The sequence below is a fragment of the Barbus barbus genome, assembly GCF_936440315.1.
Source record: "Barbus barbus genome assembly, chromosome: 20".
Classification (NCBI taxonomy): domain Eukaryota; kingdom Metazoa; phylum Chordata; class Actinopteri; order Cypriniformes; family Cyprinidae; genus Barbus; species Barbus barbus.
The window spans coordinates 10364364-10383756 of NC_136748.1; the positions used below are offsets into that span (position 1 = coordinate 10364364).

General features: G+C 36.4%; 1 protein-coding gene across 2 annotated transcripts in view; it reads left to right on the plus strand.

Moving 5' to 3' along the window:
• Positions 1 to 19393, plus strand: part of LOC306885988 (cysteine-rich motor neuron 1 protein-like) — a 126951-nt gene that overhangs the window by 55842 nt on the left and 51716 nt on the right. For both annotated transcript variants that reach the window (XM_079442830.1, XM_079442831.1), the window contains exons 3-5: positions 13548 to 13790; positions 14799 to 14919; positions 15363 to 15484. In XM_079442830.1, the coding sequence (XP_079298956.1) occupies positions 13548 to 13790; positions 14799 to 14919; positions 15363 to 15484 (486 nt within the window). The remainder of the gene's footprint in view (positions 1 to 13547; positions 13791 to 14798; positions 14920 to 15362; positions 15485 to 19393) is intronic.

Below are 19393 nucleotides of genomic sequence, written 5' to 3' on the forward strand. Positions count from 1 at the left end.
ATTCGCGAATTGACTATATTTTTATTTCTACTACTTTATCTTCAGCTGTTCGTGATGCCGATATCTGTTCCTTATCTCTGTCAGATCATGATGGAAATTTGATCCCTCGGCCATCTCGTGCCACTAGATGGCGATTTAACCCTAAATTGTTACAGGATGAAAACTTTTGCAGTCAATTCAGAAATAAATTTGCTGAGTTTATTGAAATTAGCCAAGGTTCAGGGGATGATCCTCGAACACTTTGGAATGCAGTTAAAGGATTTATAAGGAATAACTCAATTTCATATGCCTCTTTCCTTCAGAAAAACCGGCACAAAAAGATAGTTGAACTGGAATCACAGCTCCAGAATCTGACTAGAGATAATCAGCATTGTTTCTCATACAATACACTCAGTAAAATCATGGCGGTTAGGTCCGAATTCAATTCATTACTGATATCCAGGGCAGAATTCCTGATTCAAAGATCCAGGCAGAATTATTATTTTCAAGGGAGTAGACCAAGCCATCGTTTAGCCCTAAGATTACGCAACAATGAAAATTTGCTAATATTTCAGCTGTGAAATCCCAATCTGGGCTCATTATGACAGACCCAAAAGACATTGACATCGCCTTTCACTCTTTTTACTCTATACTACTTCCGCTGATGGTGACCCTGACTCTTTTGTATCTTTTCTGTCCAAGCTTGATTTACCTAGGCTGTCAGATTCAGATTTGGAATACCTAGATCTCTCTTCAGGAGCTGGAGTCAGAAATTCGATCTATGAACAAGGGGAAATCCCCAGGCATAGATGGCATTCCAATCGAATTGTATACTACTTTTTGGTCGGATTTAGGCCCCCTCATGTTAGATATGATACATTTTTCAGTTACTCAAGGCTCATTTCACCCATCCATTAATATAGCTGTTGTTTCTCTCTTGTTAAGAAAAGATAAAGATCCGACTTCCTAGTTACCGGCCAATTTCTTTGATAGGGACTGATGTTAAATTATATGCTAAAGTACTATCTCGTCGTCTAGAGAAATTTATGAATAGGCTAGTTCATCATGACCAAACAGGATTCATTAAATCTAGCTCGGCTTCGGATAACTTACACAGGTTATATCATATTATTAATTAAAATAATAGTGTCCTCCCCTTGCGCAGTATTATCTCTAGATGCGATGAGAGCTTTCGATCAGATAGAATGGAACTATTTATGGGCGGTTCTACAGCATCTGGGTCTAGGATCGAGTTTCATAAATATGATAAAAGTTCTGTATGCCAATCCAGCAGCCACTGTTCTCACAGGTGCTGTTCACTCTAACCCACTCTTTATACATCGAGGTACTCCTTAGAGTTGCCCGCTGTCTCTGTTATTTGCCCTATCCTTGGAAGCCTTAGCTCAAGTGGTCCGACAATCTGAAACTATTTCTCCCATATATATACGGAATACTCATCATCATATTTCTTTGTTTGCTGATGATATTTTATTGATTTTGGAGAAGCCGTCACATTCTATTCCTCATGTGCTGAATTTATTTGACCATTTTGGATCTCTCTCAGGGTTTAAAATTAATTGGAGTAAGTCATGTTCACTTCCCCTCAATTCTAAAATTGATTCCATGTCCCTTTCTATATCTATTCCATTGGTTCAAAACTAAGTACTTGGGGATAGATGTTTTTCCTTCCCTGCAGGAAATCGTCTCAAAAAACTATAATGGTATTCTAGCAAAAGTATCCTCAGATTTGGAAAATTGGTCTCCTCTTCCTACTTCTTTTCAGGCCTGTATATCGGTGATTAAAATGAATGTTCTCCCACGTATTAATTTATTTTCTTCCATGATTCCTCTCGCTCCACCGGTTGGCTACTGGAACAAACTAGATGCATGTGTTTCACGGTATATATGGGATGGGAGATATCCTCGTATTAAACTGAATACCTTTCAACGATGTAGATTACATTGGATGTCTTTCCCAAATTTTAGACTGTATGCTCAAGCCTTTTCCCTCCACCCTTTAGCAGTTTGGTTTGATCCTGACACTTCTGTGTCTTGGAGAGCAATTGAGGAATCTATTGTTTATCCGTATAAATTGATGCATGTTGTTTTTTCGGGAGTTCCGCTTAGGCAGTGTAAATCTCGGTTTGGTCCCATTGTAAACCACCTCCTCTCTACATGGAGGGATGTTGAAAGACGTTCACAACTAGCTACAAAATGGTATATTGTCAGGCAGTACTCCATTTCATTGTCCGCAATGGACTCATAGTAAAGTAAACACTCTGGGAGATATCTATGATGATAGAGGTTTAAAATCCGTCCAGAATCTTAAAACTCAATTAAATCTGCCAGGCACCTCCTCCTTTATGTATTTGCGTATTAGATCGGCCCTACGGGCGTATGGGGTGCCTTGGAGCTCTCAACTGCCTGTTCACCCTTTGCGCAAACTAATCCTTCCTTCTGAGGAATCTCCCTCCTCTGCTTCAGTCATCTATCTCTTTCTTCTTGAGCATTCATACAAACCTTTAACTATTACTACTGTTTGGGTTAAGGATTTTAATGAGGATGTGCATGTTTTATTTTCCGATCAGGTATGGGGTTGGTTTAAATTGTCTTCTAAAAACCCTAATCACCAAATGATTCATTGGAAATTGCTGCATTGGGTTTACTTGACTCCAATTAAACATTTTTATATTAATCTGTCGTCTTCTCCTAAATGTAATCTCTGTTCCCAAGGAGTTTTAGTATAGAGTGCCCCTCTCTCTCACCTTTTTGGACTCATTACTTGGACTTTGGACTTTTTGGACATATTTGTTGGGTACTGATATGTTTGACTCCATGCCATTTTTTCATGAATGACTTTTGGGACTTCACCTTGTCCGTCCAACAAAGATCTTTACTGTTAGCTGCTCTCACAGCAGCAAAAAAATTGCTGGTCCACGTTGGAATTCTCCTCACACAATGAACAGATGAATCTGGACTGTATTTGTTGGACATTATCTCGATGGAACTCTCTACTTCTCGTATATATGGATCTAACTGTTACTTCATGGCATTCAGCTTTTAATGTCTTCTTTTCTAAAATCTTTGTAAATTATTTTATTGTTATTTTTTTATCTATTAATATTGATTAATATATTTTATTATTATTATATATTTTATTTTATTCATTTATTTATTTATTTTATTATTTTTTAAGTCTACCACAGGTGAGATGGGTTGGGGTGGGTTCTAAATTTGTACAGCTGCTTTTTGTTTTGTACTACTGTTCCACAGAATAAAATTCAATAAACAGTTGTTAACAAAAAATAATAGGCATGCAAATATGCAACTAGTTAATAGTGAGAATTGGTCCTTATACTAAAGTGTTACTTGAACCTTTTGTAGAAGGGAACGGTTCTATGGATGTTCTTCATGGAACAGTAGATGACAATAAAGAAAATTGTATTCGCATTTAAATCCAGTATATACTAATCCCTCGCAGTGTTAGGTGCAATGCATTACTAAGTTATTAATTACTGTAATTTAATTACTTTTCCCTTGAAAAAGTAAAGTAAGGGATTACTCTTACTTTTTCTGTAATTTAATTTATGTTAAATTACGTTACTTAAATACTGTAGGGATTATAGAACAATTCTAGCCTATATAAAAACAATAGAAGATTTAACATTTAACAGTTAATATTAAAATGCATGTTTTTAATGTACCCTTACCCCTTTAAACAACTTCAAGAATAATTTATGCAATTTTATACTGTTTATTTGAAAGAATTAAAAGAGTGGTTTCATGTCCATCCTTGTACTGTTCAACTGGTTGAAGTTTATATGGGATTTAGAAAGTAGTAATAAGTAATGCAATAATTTTTAGAGAGAGTAAATGGTACAGAAATAAAAATTAATCTGTTGAAAATGTTATTAATAGCTATTAATCAATTAAAACAGTGTTTCTCAACCTGCAGGCCACAAAGTCTTAGAATTATAAAACAAAATATTAGAATTATAAAAACAATTAAGCTAAAAAATAAGTAATCATTTTTTAACATAAAACTCACATATCTACGTATTTATTTTACAATAGAAGTGCCAGAGGTCCTTTGAATATTGTCTTGGACAAAGGGGCTTTGGAGTCAAAAAGGTTGAGAACCACTGCCTTAAAATGTTCTCTATGTAGGCAGCTCACTGTGTTTTGGAACGTGGCTAAACTCACTCCAGTGTTAATGTGCTTTAACTGCACACTGTGTACAGATGTGCCTTGCTTCTTTCAGAGCAGCTTCCATCAGTGAAGAAAAACATGAACCGTCTCAAATCATTCCTCATTCTTGTTTGCCTTAGGCTGAGAAGGCTGATCTTTCACCTTCCTTATTTACATTTCATCAAACCTCTCTCTGTCGTTTTGCATTTTAATGGATCGCTGATATGTTGGAAGGTAAATCAGAGTTTGACTGATGTTCTAAATACATTTTTATATGATAAAACAAACTGCTTTTTATGGGTTTTTAGCACTATGATCCAGGGATGGAGCTTTTCCTTTCGAAATGCAATGCATGTGCAAGGAAAAGTCTGGGTTTGGCACTGGCAGCAGGTATTGCATACATCCATATTAAATAAAATTATATGCATAACATATTTTTATAGGAAGTTGATAGTTAATGCTAATACAGCATTCCAGGCATGCTAAAATATATATGACATATGACATATAATATATAATATATGATGTAAAATAACCCCATATAATATGATACTGTATATAAAGCTTATGCTTACCGAGGCTGCATTTATGTGATCAAAAATGCAGTAAAACACTAATATTGTGAAATAATATTAACATAAAAAAAATGATTGTTTCTATTTTAATCTATTTTAAAATGTAATATATTCCTGTGATGCAAAGTTTAATTTAGTATTCAGTGTCAGATGATCCTTCAGAAATCTTCCTAAAATCCTAATATGATGTGGTGCACGGGAAACCATGATACATGATGCATAATAATTTTGTAGAAACCATGATAATTAGGAATGAATAGGAAGTAAATAAAATGAAATAAAAAAAATAACATTAGACCTCTTTTTACGAAAGAAGTAATTGCTGAAAAGTAATTAAAAAAAAATCTAACTGACAGATGCAAACAGTTCTTTACAACAGATTTTCACATAATTTGGTTTGTACTAAACATCAGACAATTCTGCATATTGTACATGATATAAAATTCAAAACTGAACAAAGTATTAAACTGCTACCAGTGATCAAAAACACAACTGGCTGCAAAAAGTTCATGAATAAACTAATCTATTGAATAAAAATTGTGTACATATCAGTATAAATAAATCCAACAGCGTCCATAATATATTATATTATAATATTATATAATATATAATTCATGACATGACACATTAAATTATTATTATTATTTTTTTTCCCCACATAAGCCTGTCATGTAATATTGTCGTGGGTTTTCTTATCTGACTCATTTGTGATGTAGGTGGAGAATAATAGAGGTCCACAACAAGACAACAAGATTGAAGCCATCGCGAATTGAAATTTGTTCTCCAAACCAGAGCAAATACATGACATTTAACAGTATGAGGACTGGCAAACAGTATTGTGATGCTCTTGCTTGGGCACAAACAGAATGATCTGGAAAGTATTCAATTAAATGACATATCCAGAGCGGTGTTTTTAAACTTATAGATCATGCTCATATATATTTGACACCTACTCCACTTATTGAAGCCCTTCTACACCCATGAACCTTTCTGAGAATGATTACTTGATAGGAGCTGCCTGCTTGTTTATCTGCAATTTGGTGGGTTTTCCATATTCTCCATGGGCTTTGCTTTTCTCTGCCACTTTCTCCCTGGTGTACGTGGCCACATAGGACTTTGCAGCCTACACCGGCTCTGTGGAATACCAAGTAATGACTTTACAGTGCCAAGCCAACCTGCTGCTCCCAGCCAGAGCCCTGCCTCCATCAATGACAGCTGATTTGATGATGTGCTTTGAAGAATGCTTTTCTATAGGCAATAATTATGCACGGCGAGTCTTTTCATCAGTCAAAATTACGTGCTCTGTGCGAACAGGCTCATTATCGCACAATAATCAATGTCTAAACTTCATTTCTCGATGTCTCGGGCATAGATGTGAAATGTATAGATTTCCAGCTGTTATCTAAACGGACATTACTGTTCTTTTGTGCACTCTCACTGTACCAGGTGTTTCTGGACTTTATTATGGTGAGAGGCTGGAGATGTGTGTTCTGTTGCATCTCAGGAGGTGGAAGTATGTGGAAGTAAGCCCAGGGGTCGAGGCGGCTCCCAGATTGAATTTATATGTAACAATCTGTTTCCATCTCAGCAGCAGATGCCAGGCAACCACGTCCATGCGATCAGTGGTGAACAGCTGTCATTGTCAAAAGAGAAATCACAGCGAAGGCTGTGAAATAAAAAAAAAAGGAAAAAGGAACTGAACGGTAGCTCTGGTCGTAGCGAAGGAGAGGGACATTTTGAGGAAGTATCTTTCTCCCCTTTTCTTTCATCAGGGTGTAATTAAAAACAACCATTAAGGCTCAGCAAGAAGTACAGTCCTGCAAACGGATGGATCATCATGAAGGTTGACTATTGATGGGCCAGAAACCAACTAGTTGTCTGTCAGATTTAATATTTATATAGATTTTTTTCTAAATATTTTCTTGATTTTGTTTAACAGCAGTGTTGTTTTTGTTTCAAGATATATACTTAACTTATTGTTGAAATGTTTAATAATAAAAATGTTTATATATTAAATATATTTATACATGTAAATATTTTCTAAATATATACAGTATGTGTGTATTTATATATAAATAATAAATATACACAGTCCACATACATATATTATGTAAACAAAAACGTTTATTTTGGATGCGATTAATCGCGATTAATCATTTAACTTCATTCATCATTGTACTAATTTTAAGGCTTATTTGTCATGTGTTTTAATGCATTATACTTACTAAAGCTGTAACAATGAGTAGATAAGTAATATAATGTATTATAAGTGTGATTACAATTATTCATGATATCATACAAGGTATTATAAAGTGGCATAATTAATGCATTGAAACTACTTTTGTAATGCATTATTTATTAAGGCTTTAAGTAAAGTGTTACTGATTTATGAGTCTTCCAGTTCTCTGGAATGGATACGTTGTTTACATTCAGATCAAAGCTTTAACAGCGTAAACAACGTATCTGTGTACATACGTTGTTTACGTATATGATACTCTCTAAAATGGCGCCAGGGTGACGTGGACGAGACGAATTGTTGAATAAAGTCATTCTTGTTGTTTTTTTTGCGCACAAAACGTTTTCTCGTAGCTTCGTAAAATTACGGTTGATCCACCGATGTCAAATGGAGTATTTTAACGATGTCTTTACTATGTTTCTGGACCTTGATTAAGTGTTAAGATCCTTGCTGCCTATGCGAGGGTCAGAGAGCTCTCGGAATTCACCAAAAATATCTTAATTTGTGTTTCGAAGATGAACGAAGATCTTACAGGTTTGGAGCGACTTGAGGGTGTGTAATTAATGACAGAATTTTTTGGGTGAACTATCCCTTTAAGGCACCCCACCGACTAATCGGTTTTAGATATGCAGTTTTTCACACCGTAGTCGATATCAGTGAGTGTTGATAGCTGTATGTTTTGTGGTTACATTAAATTCTTAAATGTTTTCAGCACACAACAGTTAGGTGGAGGTCAACTGAAGCATTTCGCACAATCCTTTTGGGGTAAAAAAATATTCCCAAGTAAGATGTATGTATAGTACACTGCAAGGCTTTTGTGGTTCAACGCTGGGTTGTGCTCAGAGTATAAAACCAAATTAAAGGCTGTTTATCTACAGCAGTGCACTCCTGAGGGCGAGATAACACATAGATTTGTTGATGTATTGGGGATTGTTCAATATTTTGAGAGGAGAGAGGAAGTACAGATGATGAAAGGGGATGGAGGAGCTTCCATTTGTGGTGGTTTCTCTGAAAATGTTTAAGCAGCAACTTGGAGACCCATATAAACATATGAACTTTAAATGAACTCCTGTAATTTTATTCACTATGAAGTTGATCCACTAAATTGTTAATGGCCGTAGATGGAACAAGTGTGATGACAAGAACTAGAATATGTTTATTGTCTCCTGAAGCTCATCTGGTAGGGCATTGCACTAGGAACAACAAGGTCATGGGTTCGATTCCCAGGCAGCACACATACATTGAATGTACTGCAAGTCCCTTACCATGAAAGCATCTGTCTAATACATTTGTTAAATGAAATGTCACATCCATCACTGCAAGGTGTTGTGATACTCTGTCTCATTTGGTGACTGCAACATGTCTCATTTGACACTTCACCATGTCACTTATTCACTCTTGTCTCATTTTCACCCATCACATCTTCGTGTATCAAGTAATTTCACATTCAAGTGGCATTTGCCAGCAAACAAAAAATAATGCCGTCATAATTGTTCTTAAATCCTTGGTGCGAACAAAAAGCCTGGCCGCTTGTATAATGACACATAAACACAGTGCTTAAATACGAGGAGCTTTTTAAAGAGGTATCTATCTTCACTGCTCTTATTGTGAATTCAGCAGCATTATGTTCTCTCTCTGTCTATCATTTGAGGTAATTACACCCTCTCTCTCTCAAAAGAGGAGTACATCTATGGAGAACACATCAAAAGGCAATAATAAGCCATAGCCTCTTTGTAAGGCATGCATTTCATACATCAGATGTAATTTTTCTACAAGATCAAACAAAGCGAACAATGTGTTTAATGGCTTGAGTACATCTCCTTTAATAAGTTTAGCTGTTAATTAATCAGTGTCAGAGTAAGCTTGCGTAGTATGTAACCTTAGTCAACAAAGTCAGTGGTTTTGCCCTGCGGTGCATTTTTTCTTGCTATTCATCATTTCAGAGCAATTGTTTGATCATTATATACTTGCGTTTCTGAGGGAAGGGGTCTAGACGTCTTTTAAAGGGATAGTTCACTTGAATATGAAAATTGTCATAATTTATTCACACTTACGATGGTCGAAATATGCACTTTCTTTCTTCCATGGTATGCAAAAGGAGAAATTTTTAAGACTTTGAAGGTAACTCTCTTCCATTCACATTGAACTGTGACCGAAACTTTCAAGCTTCAAAATGGATATAAATCACATGAATGTTCCATTAAAGCGGTCTATGCAACTAAGTCTTTTAAAACCAGAAATCCTTGACATAATAAAATATGGCAGGAGAAATATTGATGTTCTTTTCAATGAATCTTTTTACAAAATGTTACTCAAATCACACTGATCTGTTTCTCAAGTTTGACTCACTGACTGATTCATTCGTAGCGTTTTACAGTTCATAGTTGAAGGAAAGATTATTAGTAAATAGAGATTTAAAATCAGTATATTGTTTCACATAAAATGATTGTGTAATGTAGCTGTCAGCTATATCAACCATATTTTTTGTTTTATTTGTTTTGAAGCTTGTAAGGTTCAGTTCAGCCCCCCAAAAAATCACCTTTTCATCCTTTTATAATTTTAAACAAGCATTTTTCCATAGCGGACAAAAGAAGAAATTCTGAAGACTGTGAAGGTTGCTCTTTTTTTTTGGATTCATTACCGTGAATAGGGACTGTAACTTACAAGTTTCAAAATGGACATAAAAGTTCCATTAAAGTGGTCCATGCAACTTGCGTACCATTTTTAAAGTCTTTTGAAGGCATAAATCCTTGGCACATTAATAGGTGAAATAGTATTGTCCTTTTAAGGCCAATCTTTTCAGTGATATAGTTCATCAAACCAAACTTGAATCAGACTGATCTGTTCTGACTCAGTGATTCATTTGCAGCATTTAACAGCTCACTGGAAGAAAAGATTGATAGTGAATATATAATAAAATATCAGTATGTTTTTTTAGACAAGCTACTGTGTTATGTAATACATTTGGTGTTTTGGTGCTTGAAAGTGTCATTCCAACCAAAATAATTATTCTGAAGAAATAATTGATTTAATCTGCTTTAATCTTTAATCTGAAGAAATAATTGATTGAAATTTATTTAATCTGCTCACCCTTGTATCACTTTAAACAAGTATTTTTATTTATTTATTTTTTTTAATGGAAGACAAAATGAGTTATTTAGTAGAATGGTAACAAGTGTGGCTGGCAAGCTTAAAAAAAATATTATAAAGTAGTCCATAGTGTTCAGAGAAACATTTTACAAAAAGCGGATTATAACATTTTAATTTTGGGGGGAACCGTCCCTTTAAGACTGCATGAATTTATGGAGAATCCACAGGGTGGCCCAGATCAGTTTATTTTGTTTACATAGACCAGACACCGTGGCTGTATTAATATTGCCGCCCATGTTTTAACATGTAGCGCCACGTCTAGAGTTGTTACACACCCCTCCACCAAGTGTTATCCGACAGCACACAAGCAACAGGAGCATTACAGCATGCCAGCCGTTTCTCTCCTGCTGACATTTGCCATTCATTCACATTCACATCAGCATGAGTTTTCTTTTCTGTGGTTTTTTTTATGTCTCTCCCATGCACCTTTTCAATTTCTCTGCCTTCCTCCTTTGTTAGCTTGTTGTTCTCTTCTAGAGAACGAATAAAAGCAATCATGCCTTGAATGACGGAAGGTCAAATTGAGTGCGTTCATAAAACGCTGGACTTTGACCTGCATGGTCAATATTCAGTTCAAAATAAGGGAGTGAAGCAGCTGCTCATCGTCTGTCTGGTAGTGAAATGTCAGTCAGCCCTACATTTATAACATCTTCTTAAATTACTAGGACGAAATTGAGAAAAAATGTTATAGAGTATATATAAAGTATATATAAAGTATACTTACTTTTTTACCACCTATTATTGCGAGGTGAATATAGAATGAATTGGCCATAGTGTACAAAAATATTTTAAAGTTATTATTATTATCATCATACACTACTGTTCAAAAGTTTGGGAACATTAACATTTTTTTTTTTTTTTTTTTTAAGAAATTAATACTTTTATTCAGCAATGGTCTATTAAATAGATTTTTCCGTTACTGTCACTTCGACAATTTCAAATAAATACTGTTCTTTTGAACTTTCGGTATATCAAATAATCCTCAAAAATGTATCAGTTTGAACAAAAATGTTAAGCAGCACAACTGTTTTCAACAGATAAGAATTTTAGAATGAATTCTGAAGGATCATGTGACACTGAAGACTGGAGTAATGACTTCTGAAAATTAAATAGACTAAATAAAACTAAAACCAAAAAAACCAAATAAATTATATTTGATAATAAATTTAAATAGAAAACAGTTATTTTAAATTGCATTAATATTTAACGATATTACCATTTTATTTTTGATCAGATAAATGCAGCCTTGGTCAGCATAAGAGTCTTTTTTTTTTTTAAACATACCGATAAAAAACCATACCATTTACTGACCATACCGATAAAACTTCTTCATTAATTTTATTACTTTTGTTCTCATGACAATGTGGATATTATTATTTTTTGTCATGCATTTACAGTGCCCTCCAAAAGTATTGGAACAGTAAAGACAAAATTGCTCTGTTGGCTGTGGAGTCAAGACATTTACAAATATGATTAAAAGATGAATATGAGACAAAATTACAGAATGTCACATTTTATTATTGGGTGATTCAACTCATATATGTTTTACCAGCTAAGAAGTTCAGCACTTTTAGAGTTTCATCCCTCTATCTGATGTGAGAATAAGTATTGGAACAGTTGCCTCACAGGTCTTTCTAAGTGATCAGCTGTGTCCTGTTGCATTAATTCTTCAGATATTAAAAGCAGGGAATGTGTCGTATCAGTTATATCCATTACTTATGTATTCTGAATCTTGCATTCAGACACACACAAACCAGGATGAAGGCGAGGGAGCTAACTTTGAGAGAAAAGCAAGCAATTTGGATGCTAAAAGAAAAGAGGAAGTCAATTAGAGCTCTAGCAAAAACAAGGGGCATGGAGAAATCAAGAGTTTGGAAACCACCAGTGACACCAGCAACCAACAACGACCTGATCGGCTGAGAAAACAACAGTAGTTGATGACAGACAAATCATAAAAGCTGTGAAAATGAATCCTAAAAGACATGTCTGTAAAATCACCAACAACGTCCAGAAAGCTGGGGTAATGCTCTGACAATTTACTGTCCTCAGGAGACTTTGACACAGAATTACAGATGCTACACAGCAAGATGCAAACCTCTGACCAGCACCAAAAATAGAAAGGCAAGATTAGAGTTTGCAAAAAAAGCACAAAGGTGAGTCAGAAGAGTTTTGGAACTGTGTTTATGGACCAATGAGACAAAGATGAACCTTTATCTAAGTGATGGGAAAGCAAAAATGTGGAGAAAAAAAGGGAACTGCAATGATCCCAAGCATACAGCCTCATCTGTAAAGCATGGTGGAGGTGGTGTCATGGCATGGGCATGCATGGCTGTCTCTGGAACAGGCCCTCTCAACTTGATGACTTAATGTATGATGACAGTAGCAGAATTCATTTGGAAGGGTACAAAACTATCTTGCCTACCATTATTCAAGAAAATGCCACCAGATGCATTGGGAAGTGCTTCATATTGCATCAGGGCAATGACCCAAAACACCCTGCCAGTTCAGTCAAGGAACTTATAAGGGCAAAGAAATGGAAAGTCTTAGATTGTCCAAGTCAATCTCCAGATTTAAATCCGATTGAACATGAATTTCACCAGCTGAAGAGGAGAGTAAAGGCAGAAACTCCCCAAAACAAGCAACAATTGGAATTGGCTTCATTAAAGGCTGGGAAAAGTCTGGTGATGTCTATGGGTCACAGACTCACTGCTGTGATTGTGTGCAAGGGATCTGCAACTAAATAATAGCTTTTCATCTTTTATATCTGCCTAATGTTCAGCTGTCCCAATACTTATGCTCACATCAATGAGTGGGATGAACTCTAAAAGTGCTGTTCTTTTTATTTGGTAAAACATCTATGTGTTGAAACGGCTAATAATAAAATGTGACATTCTGTAGTTTTGGCTCATATTCATCTTTTAATCATATTTGCAAATGTCTTGACTCCACAGCCAACAGAGCAATTTTGTCTTTACTGTTCCAATACTTATGGAGGGCACTGTATGTGACAAACAGCATGTCAATGTTTCACAGCTCATATACATGACAGACTGGTCTGTCTCTTTGTGAAACGGTACCTGTCACAAAAAACATGAAGACAAATAACTCATATTTTCGTTTTGGAGGCTTAATGCAAGGAATATTCTGCATATGTATCACCACATGGAGTTTTGAGGTAAAACTGTGCGGTGTGAGTCCTGATAGATGTTTTCTTTAATAGATTGTTTTGGTTTTTGAATCATGTATGTCGCTTACATCTGCAACATTCTGACTATTTCTCTTACAATTCGGTTTAAACCATATTGCAGTTCTTAATAATGTTACCAGTGAGTAACTCCAGTTTTACTCGCAAGAAAAGAATATCTATTAAGCATGGCTGAACATCAGAAATGACAAACTTGTGTTCTTTTTCTTTGCAGAGGAAAGGCCGGACTGCTCCAAGGCGAGATGTGAGGTGCAGTTTTCTCCACGCTGCCCTGAGGACTCCATATTGATCGAGGGCTATGCTCCACCAGGTGAATGTTGCCCCCTTCCCAGCCGCTGCGTGTGTAGCCCAGCTGGTTGTCTGAGGAAAGTTTGCCAACCCGGGCATCTCAACATCCTGGTATCCAAGAGCTCAGGCAAACCTGGCGAGTGCTGTGATCTCTACGAATGCAAACCAGGTAAAAAAGTTAAATATTAAGTTATGTTGTGACTTCCTTGATTCTATCTTCACATGATGCACCATGTAGGTCAACTAGCTAACAGCAACCAAACCGGTATAAACCGGCCTGTGCTAGCTCGGTATAAAGGAATAGATCTACAAAAAAAGACAATTCTATCCATAATGTCCATTTTTGACATTCCTGATTGCATGACAATGACTGTGTAAAGGTTTTTGTTAGAGCTTCAACTTTTATGTTCAATGAAGAACAAACAATATCCCTCTATGTTGGTTTTTCTAAAATAAAAAGCATGCAGTGTCAACTTTTCTTGCAATATCAATTTCTTTTCCTGCTATAGCAATGCATGGATTGTTGTAGAGTCTTGGGAATCCACACCAGGAACCAGCTAGTGATAGTTTTGAATTCTGTGCAGGTTATCTCAAGATGCTGTCATAGCACCTTAATTTTAATATATCTTCTTCTGTCATGCTGCATTTTGCTGCAATATGGCAGCCTTGAGCAGAGATAGGCACTCGGCTTCAACATGACATAAAAAGCAACAGTAATTCATTTCCCAATACACTAAAGAGTGCGATTTCGTGATTTGGGAATTTGCCAAAGCCTTTGAGACACGCTAAAGCCATGGGCTGTTGAAAATACATGAGTGGTTCGACAGTTTGGTAGATAGGACACAAATGCATTGGGTTCGATTTTGTAAAAGACACTTTTCTGAAAAACAAGTAAAATGTACATGAAATAGAAAATTGTTAATACAGATTTTTAAAGAATTGATCAGCTCACATTTATTTGTAATTATGTCATTGAAAGATAATCATAAATTACTACTCATTTTTTTACATTAAACCTACTTTATATAATGACTTAAGCACTGTAAACAGCATGCGTTGAAGTTTATGGTGTGATATAACAAGTAAATCATTTGCTTGGATGAGAGTTTGATGAGGTGTGTTAATTAGAGGCTTTGATGGGAAGTGCTAAATGTTTTATGTCTTGTTTTGTGTTCAGTGTTCAGTGTAGACTGCAGCACAGTAGAGTGTCCACCAGTGAAGCCTGTCCAGTGTCCAGCAGACAGCTATGAGACACAGGTCAGACTGACAGCAGATGGCTGCTGCACCCTTCCTACCAGGTTAGATGTTACAACTCACAATGTAGGTTAGTTTTACACTGACAATTCAAATTAGTTATACCTGTCTCACTCTGTTTTATATATTTCACATGACAGTCCAGGTTAGACGTACACCTGTCTCATGCTCACACTCCAGGTTACACAGTTACACCTGTCACACACACACACAAACACAGTCCAGGCTGCACATTTAAACCTGTCTCTCACTCACAGTCTAAGTTAGACGTCACACCTGTCTCATGCTAATAATTTTCACTATTTTAGTACTGGTTCTCAAGTTCCAGTGTGTTTCAGAGTATTCATATTGAATTGTTTCAGCTCTGAAAGTTAATAACTTCAGAGTGACAGAAGAGAGTGTTTTGTTGTTATGAATTAGGTATGACAGGCCCCCCGCCAGCATCACTCTCTATTTCCCTGTTTCTCTCTCTCTCTCTTCTACTCAGATGTGAGTGTTTCCCTGGCCTCTGCACCTTCCCACAGTGCTCAGCGGGGACTTCCCCACAGGTCGTGTCCCGTGGTGATGGAACACCTGGGAGGTGCTGCGATGTGTTTGAGTGTGTCAACGGTAGGTTCTGTTTTCTGTGTGTCTTAATTAGTGTTTATGTGTTGGTGTTTTGGGAAGGTCGTCTAGTCAGTGGGCAGAACCCTGTCGCTGCTGCCATAGTGACTGGCAATTAGCTCAAACAGAACATTGCCTAAAACACACTACAGAAAATACACACTTTTACTACATCTGTTTCTCTGTTTTAAAAATCAATTTGCAGTGTTTTTAATGCTAATTGGATAGTATTTGAATTCATTTTACATTTAATGGGTTTAATAAACCCCAAAAAGGCATAGCTTATTATTGTTTCTGTGTCTCTGCAAGGCATAAGTGAATGTCGTCTGAGTACTGCAGTTAAAGATACATTAACAGCAATTTTCTGATAATTTCAGAAAATAGCTTTAGCTATGTGGAATTATATTACTATAAATTTGCATGTTTAAGATTTTATGTATTTTTATACTTATAATTTGAAGTTAATATAATTGATCATTTGATATTTATATTTTTATTTATACTGTATGATGGTGAATTTATTTTTCTTCATTTTTGAATTCTTGAAGTTAGGTTGCATACTCTGTTCTTTTTTTTTTTTTTTTGTCAAATGGAGTGCAAGCACTCAAGATAAAGAAGCACAGTCTAGTAAATATATTTATCTGTGTCCTTTTCAAACAAAATGACAACAAATGTTACACTTCAAGTTTAATTCATGTCTATTTCTGTGACATTTGGTGATACCAAAAAAGTGTGTGTGAGAAGTGTAGAAGGAAAATGGAACATCTCAACAAAAGAGTCACTCACATGAGCAGATGGTATAACAACAGCATAAAAACAATTCTTATTTATATAGGGAAAGGGGAAAGGGAAGTGGTGTGTGGCCAAGTACAGTGACCCATACTCGGAATTTGTGCTCTGCATTTAACCCATCCAAGTGTACACACAGTAGTGAACGTACACCCGGAGCAGTGGGCAGCCAATGCTGCGGCGCCTGGGGAGCAGTTGTGGGTTCTCAAGGGTCTCACCTCAGTCGTGGTATTGAGGGTGGAGAGAGTGTTGGTTATTCACTCCCCCCGCCTACAATCCCTGCTGGACCCGAGACTGGAATCCACAACCTTCAGGTTACAAGTCCAACTCTCTAACCATTAGGCCACGACTGCCTAATATATGCTGTATAACACACATAAGGGACATCTGCAGTTCCCCACTTTTTGAAAACACTTGTGCCTCTTGTGCACAGCCGTACACAAACACTACACAGTGCTCCCTAACTAATAAAACCTGTGCTGAGATTTGGGACAGAAAGAGAGAGCTTAACCCCACAGTCACTTTGGGCAGAGCTGTATGCAGGTGATAGACAACTCTTTCAGATGAAGAGACTGCAGGTGACAAGTGGACAAAAGCCACAGGAAATCAGCACCAAATCAAAACTGGAAACATCAGCGAGCACCAGGCCGTATGTTGCGCATTGGGCCTTTTCCATATTCGTGGATTGACAACCGCCGAGAGGAAGACAACAGAATCAGGGCTCCATCCAAACACAAAGGCTCAAGAGTGGTGCTTTGAATAAAGAGAACCATGAAAACAATCCCACTTCCCCTTTAGTTGTTTATTTCCTTCCTGCTTCACCTATAGCCAGGCCTAGGGCACACAATACATGAAAGAGGTACCAACAAAGGGAAGCAAAGGGAGTGCGACCCAAGGACTCACTTTTCCATATTTGTCATTTGGCAAGTCACCTTCTTTTCAAGCACGTATGTATCTAAACAAGCTAGCATAAATAGCGGTGTGGTGTGAGGTGCAAGGTTGTATGTTGTATTAAACAGCGGGTGGCGAAATTAGCCTTAGGCTGATTTGAGAACAAAGCGCTGAGGCCGGAGAGCAGCGCGGGGAGCATCAAAGCTCCGAACAGAAATACAGGCTAATTGAACATCTGGCCACCGGTGGCTGTGTACAGTGTACGATCTCATATTCCATAGCTGAGGAGGGTGGGGGAGAACATGAAGGAGCAACGAAAGGAGAAAATGAACTCATCCCCTTGGATGGACAGAAACTGATTAATTTTCAAAAGATATCACACAGACGCCATTAGATGAGTGACCTTCTCGAGACTGTCATGGCATGAACAAATTGACACAACAGATGAATACACTGCAGACGGATGCAAGAAAACCACAAATGGTCACGTCAGATGTTGAAATTCCTGTATTTCTTTCTTCTGTGGAACAAAGAGACAAATGTTTGATTAATATATCAGTCACTTTTTTTTTTTGGAATGGTAGTGAATAGAGATATTACTTTTTAGCTTAAAAAAAAAAATCCAAAACACCATAAAAGACTCATTAAAAATAACCCATAAGAGACAATAGCATTGTGTGATGAACATACAGAAATTTAACTAGTTGAAAAAAATGAAAATTCTGTCATCATTTTGTCATTTATTCTGTCACCTTCATAATTCCTCAACCTGAAGGACTTTATTCTGTGGAACCTAAAAGAACATTGAGAAATATCTAATCAAAAATTACCAACATTCTTCAAAATGTGTGACCCTGGAGCACAAAACCAGTCATAAGTCGCTGGGGTATATTTGTAGCAATTGCCAGAAGTACATTGTATGGTTCAAAATTATTGATTTTTCTTTTATGCCAAAAATCATTTGGATGTTAAGTAAAGATCATGTTCCATGAAGTTATTTTGTAAATTTCCTATGGTAAATATATCAAAACATAATTTTTGATTAGTAATATGCGTTGCTAAGGACTTCACTTGGACAGCTTTAAAGGCGATTTTCTCATTATTTTGATTTTTTTATTTTTTTTTTGACCCTCAGAATCCAGATTTTCAAATAGTTGTATCTCGGCAACATATTGTCCAATCCAAACACAAGCTTATCTAAAGATCTTAAGAAATCTTATTTATTCAGCTTTCACATGCTGTATAAATCGAAAAATTGACCCTTATGATGTCACGGTGCACACAATGGGGAGGAACACAGAGACGAGGATGTAACTCAAAATAACAGTCTTTAATGATTTCGTCATGTACCCTTATTGTAAAGTGTTACCGAATTATTCGTTCACAAATCAGACTCCTTATTCTCTTGAATGTGCCAAAAGAGAGCTTTTTAGTGAATAATTAGATTCTGGCCTGTTTTCTTTTTTTTTCCGGCAAAGCTATTGTATGACTTCAGAAGTCTTCAAATATAGTCCACAAGTTGTATTTACAGGTTCATCTCAAAAAATTAGAATATCGTGAAAAACTTTCATATATATTTTACATTCATAACATGTAAAGTAAGACATTTCAAAAGTTTTTTGTTTTAATTTTTGATGAAAGTCGAAATCCAGTATCTCAAAATATTAGAATATTTATATTTGAGTTTCATTAAACGACCATCTCTACAGTATAAATTCTGGGTATCTCTTGTTCTTTGAAACCACAATAATGGGGAAGACTGCTTACTTGGCAATGATCCAGAAGACGAACATTGACACCCTCCACAAAGAGGGTAAGTCACAGAGAGTTATTACTGAAAGGAGTGGCTGGTCACAGAGTGCTGTATCAAAGCATATTAAATGCAAAGTTGACTGGAAGGAAGAATTTGGGTAGGAAAAGGTGCACAAGCAACAGGGATGACCGCAAGCTTGAGAATACTGTCAAGCAAAGCTGATTCAAACACTTGGGAGAGTTTCACAAGGAGTGGACTGAAGCTAGAGTCAGTGCATCAAGAGTCACCACACTCAGACATCTTCAGGAAAAGGGCTACCAAGCCACTTATGAAACAGAAACACTGTCAGAAGCATCTTACCTAAGGAGAAAAAGAACTGGACTGTTGCTCAGTGGTCCAAAATCCCATTTTTCTGATAAATTTTAATTTTGCGTTTCATTTGGAAATCAAGGTCTGGAGTCTGAAGGAAGACTGGAGAGGCA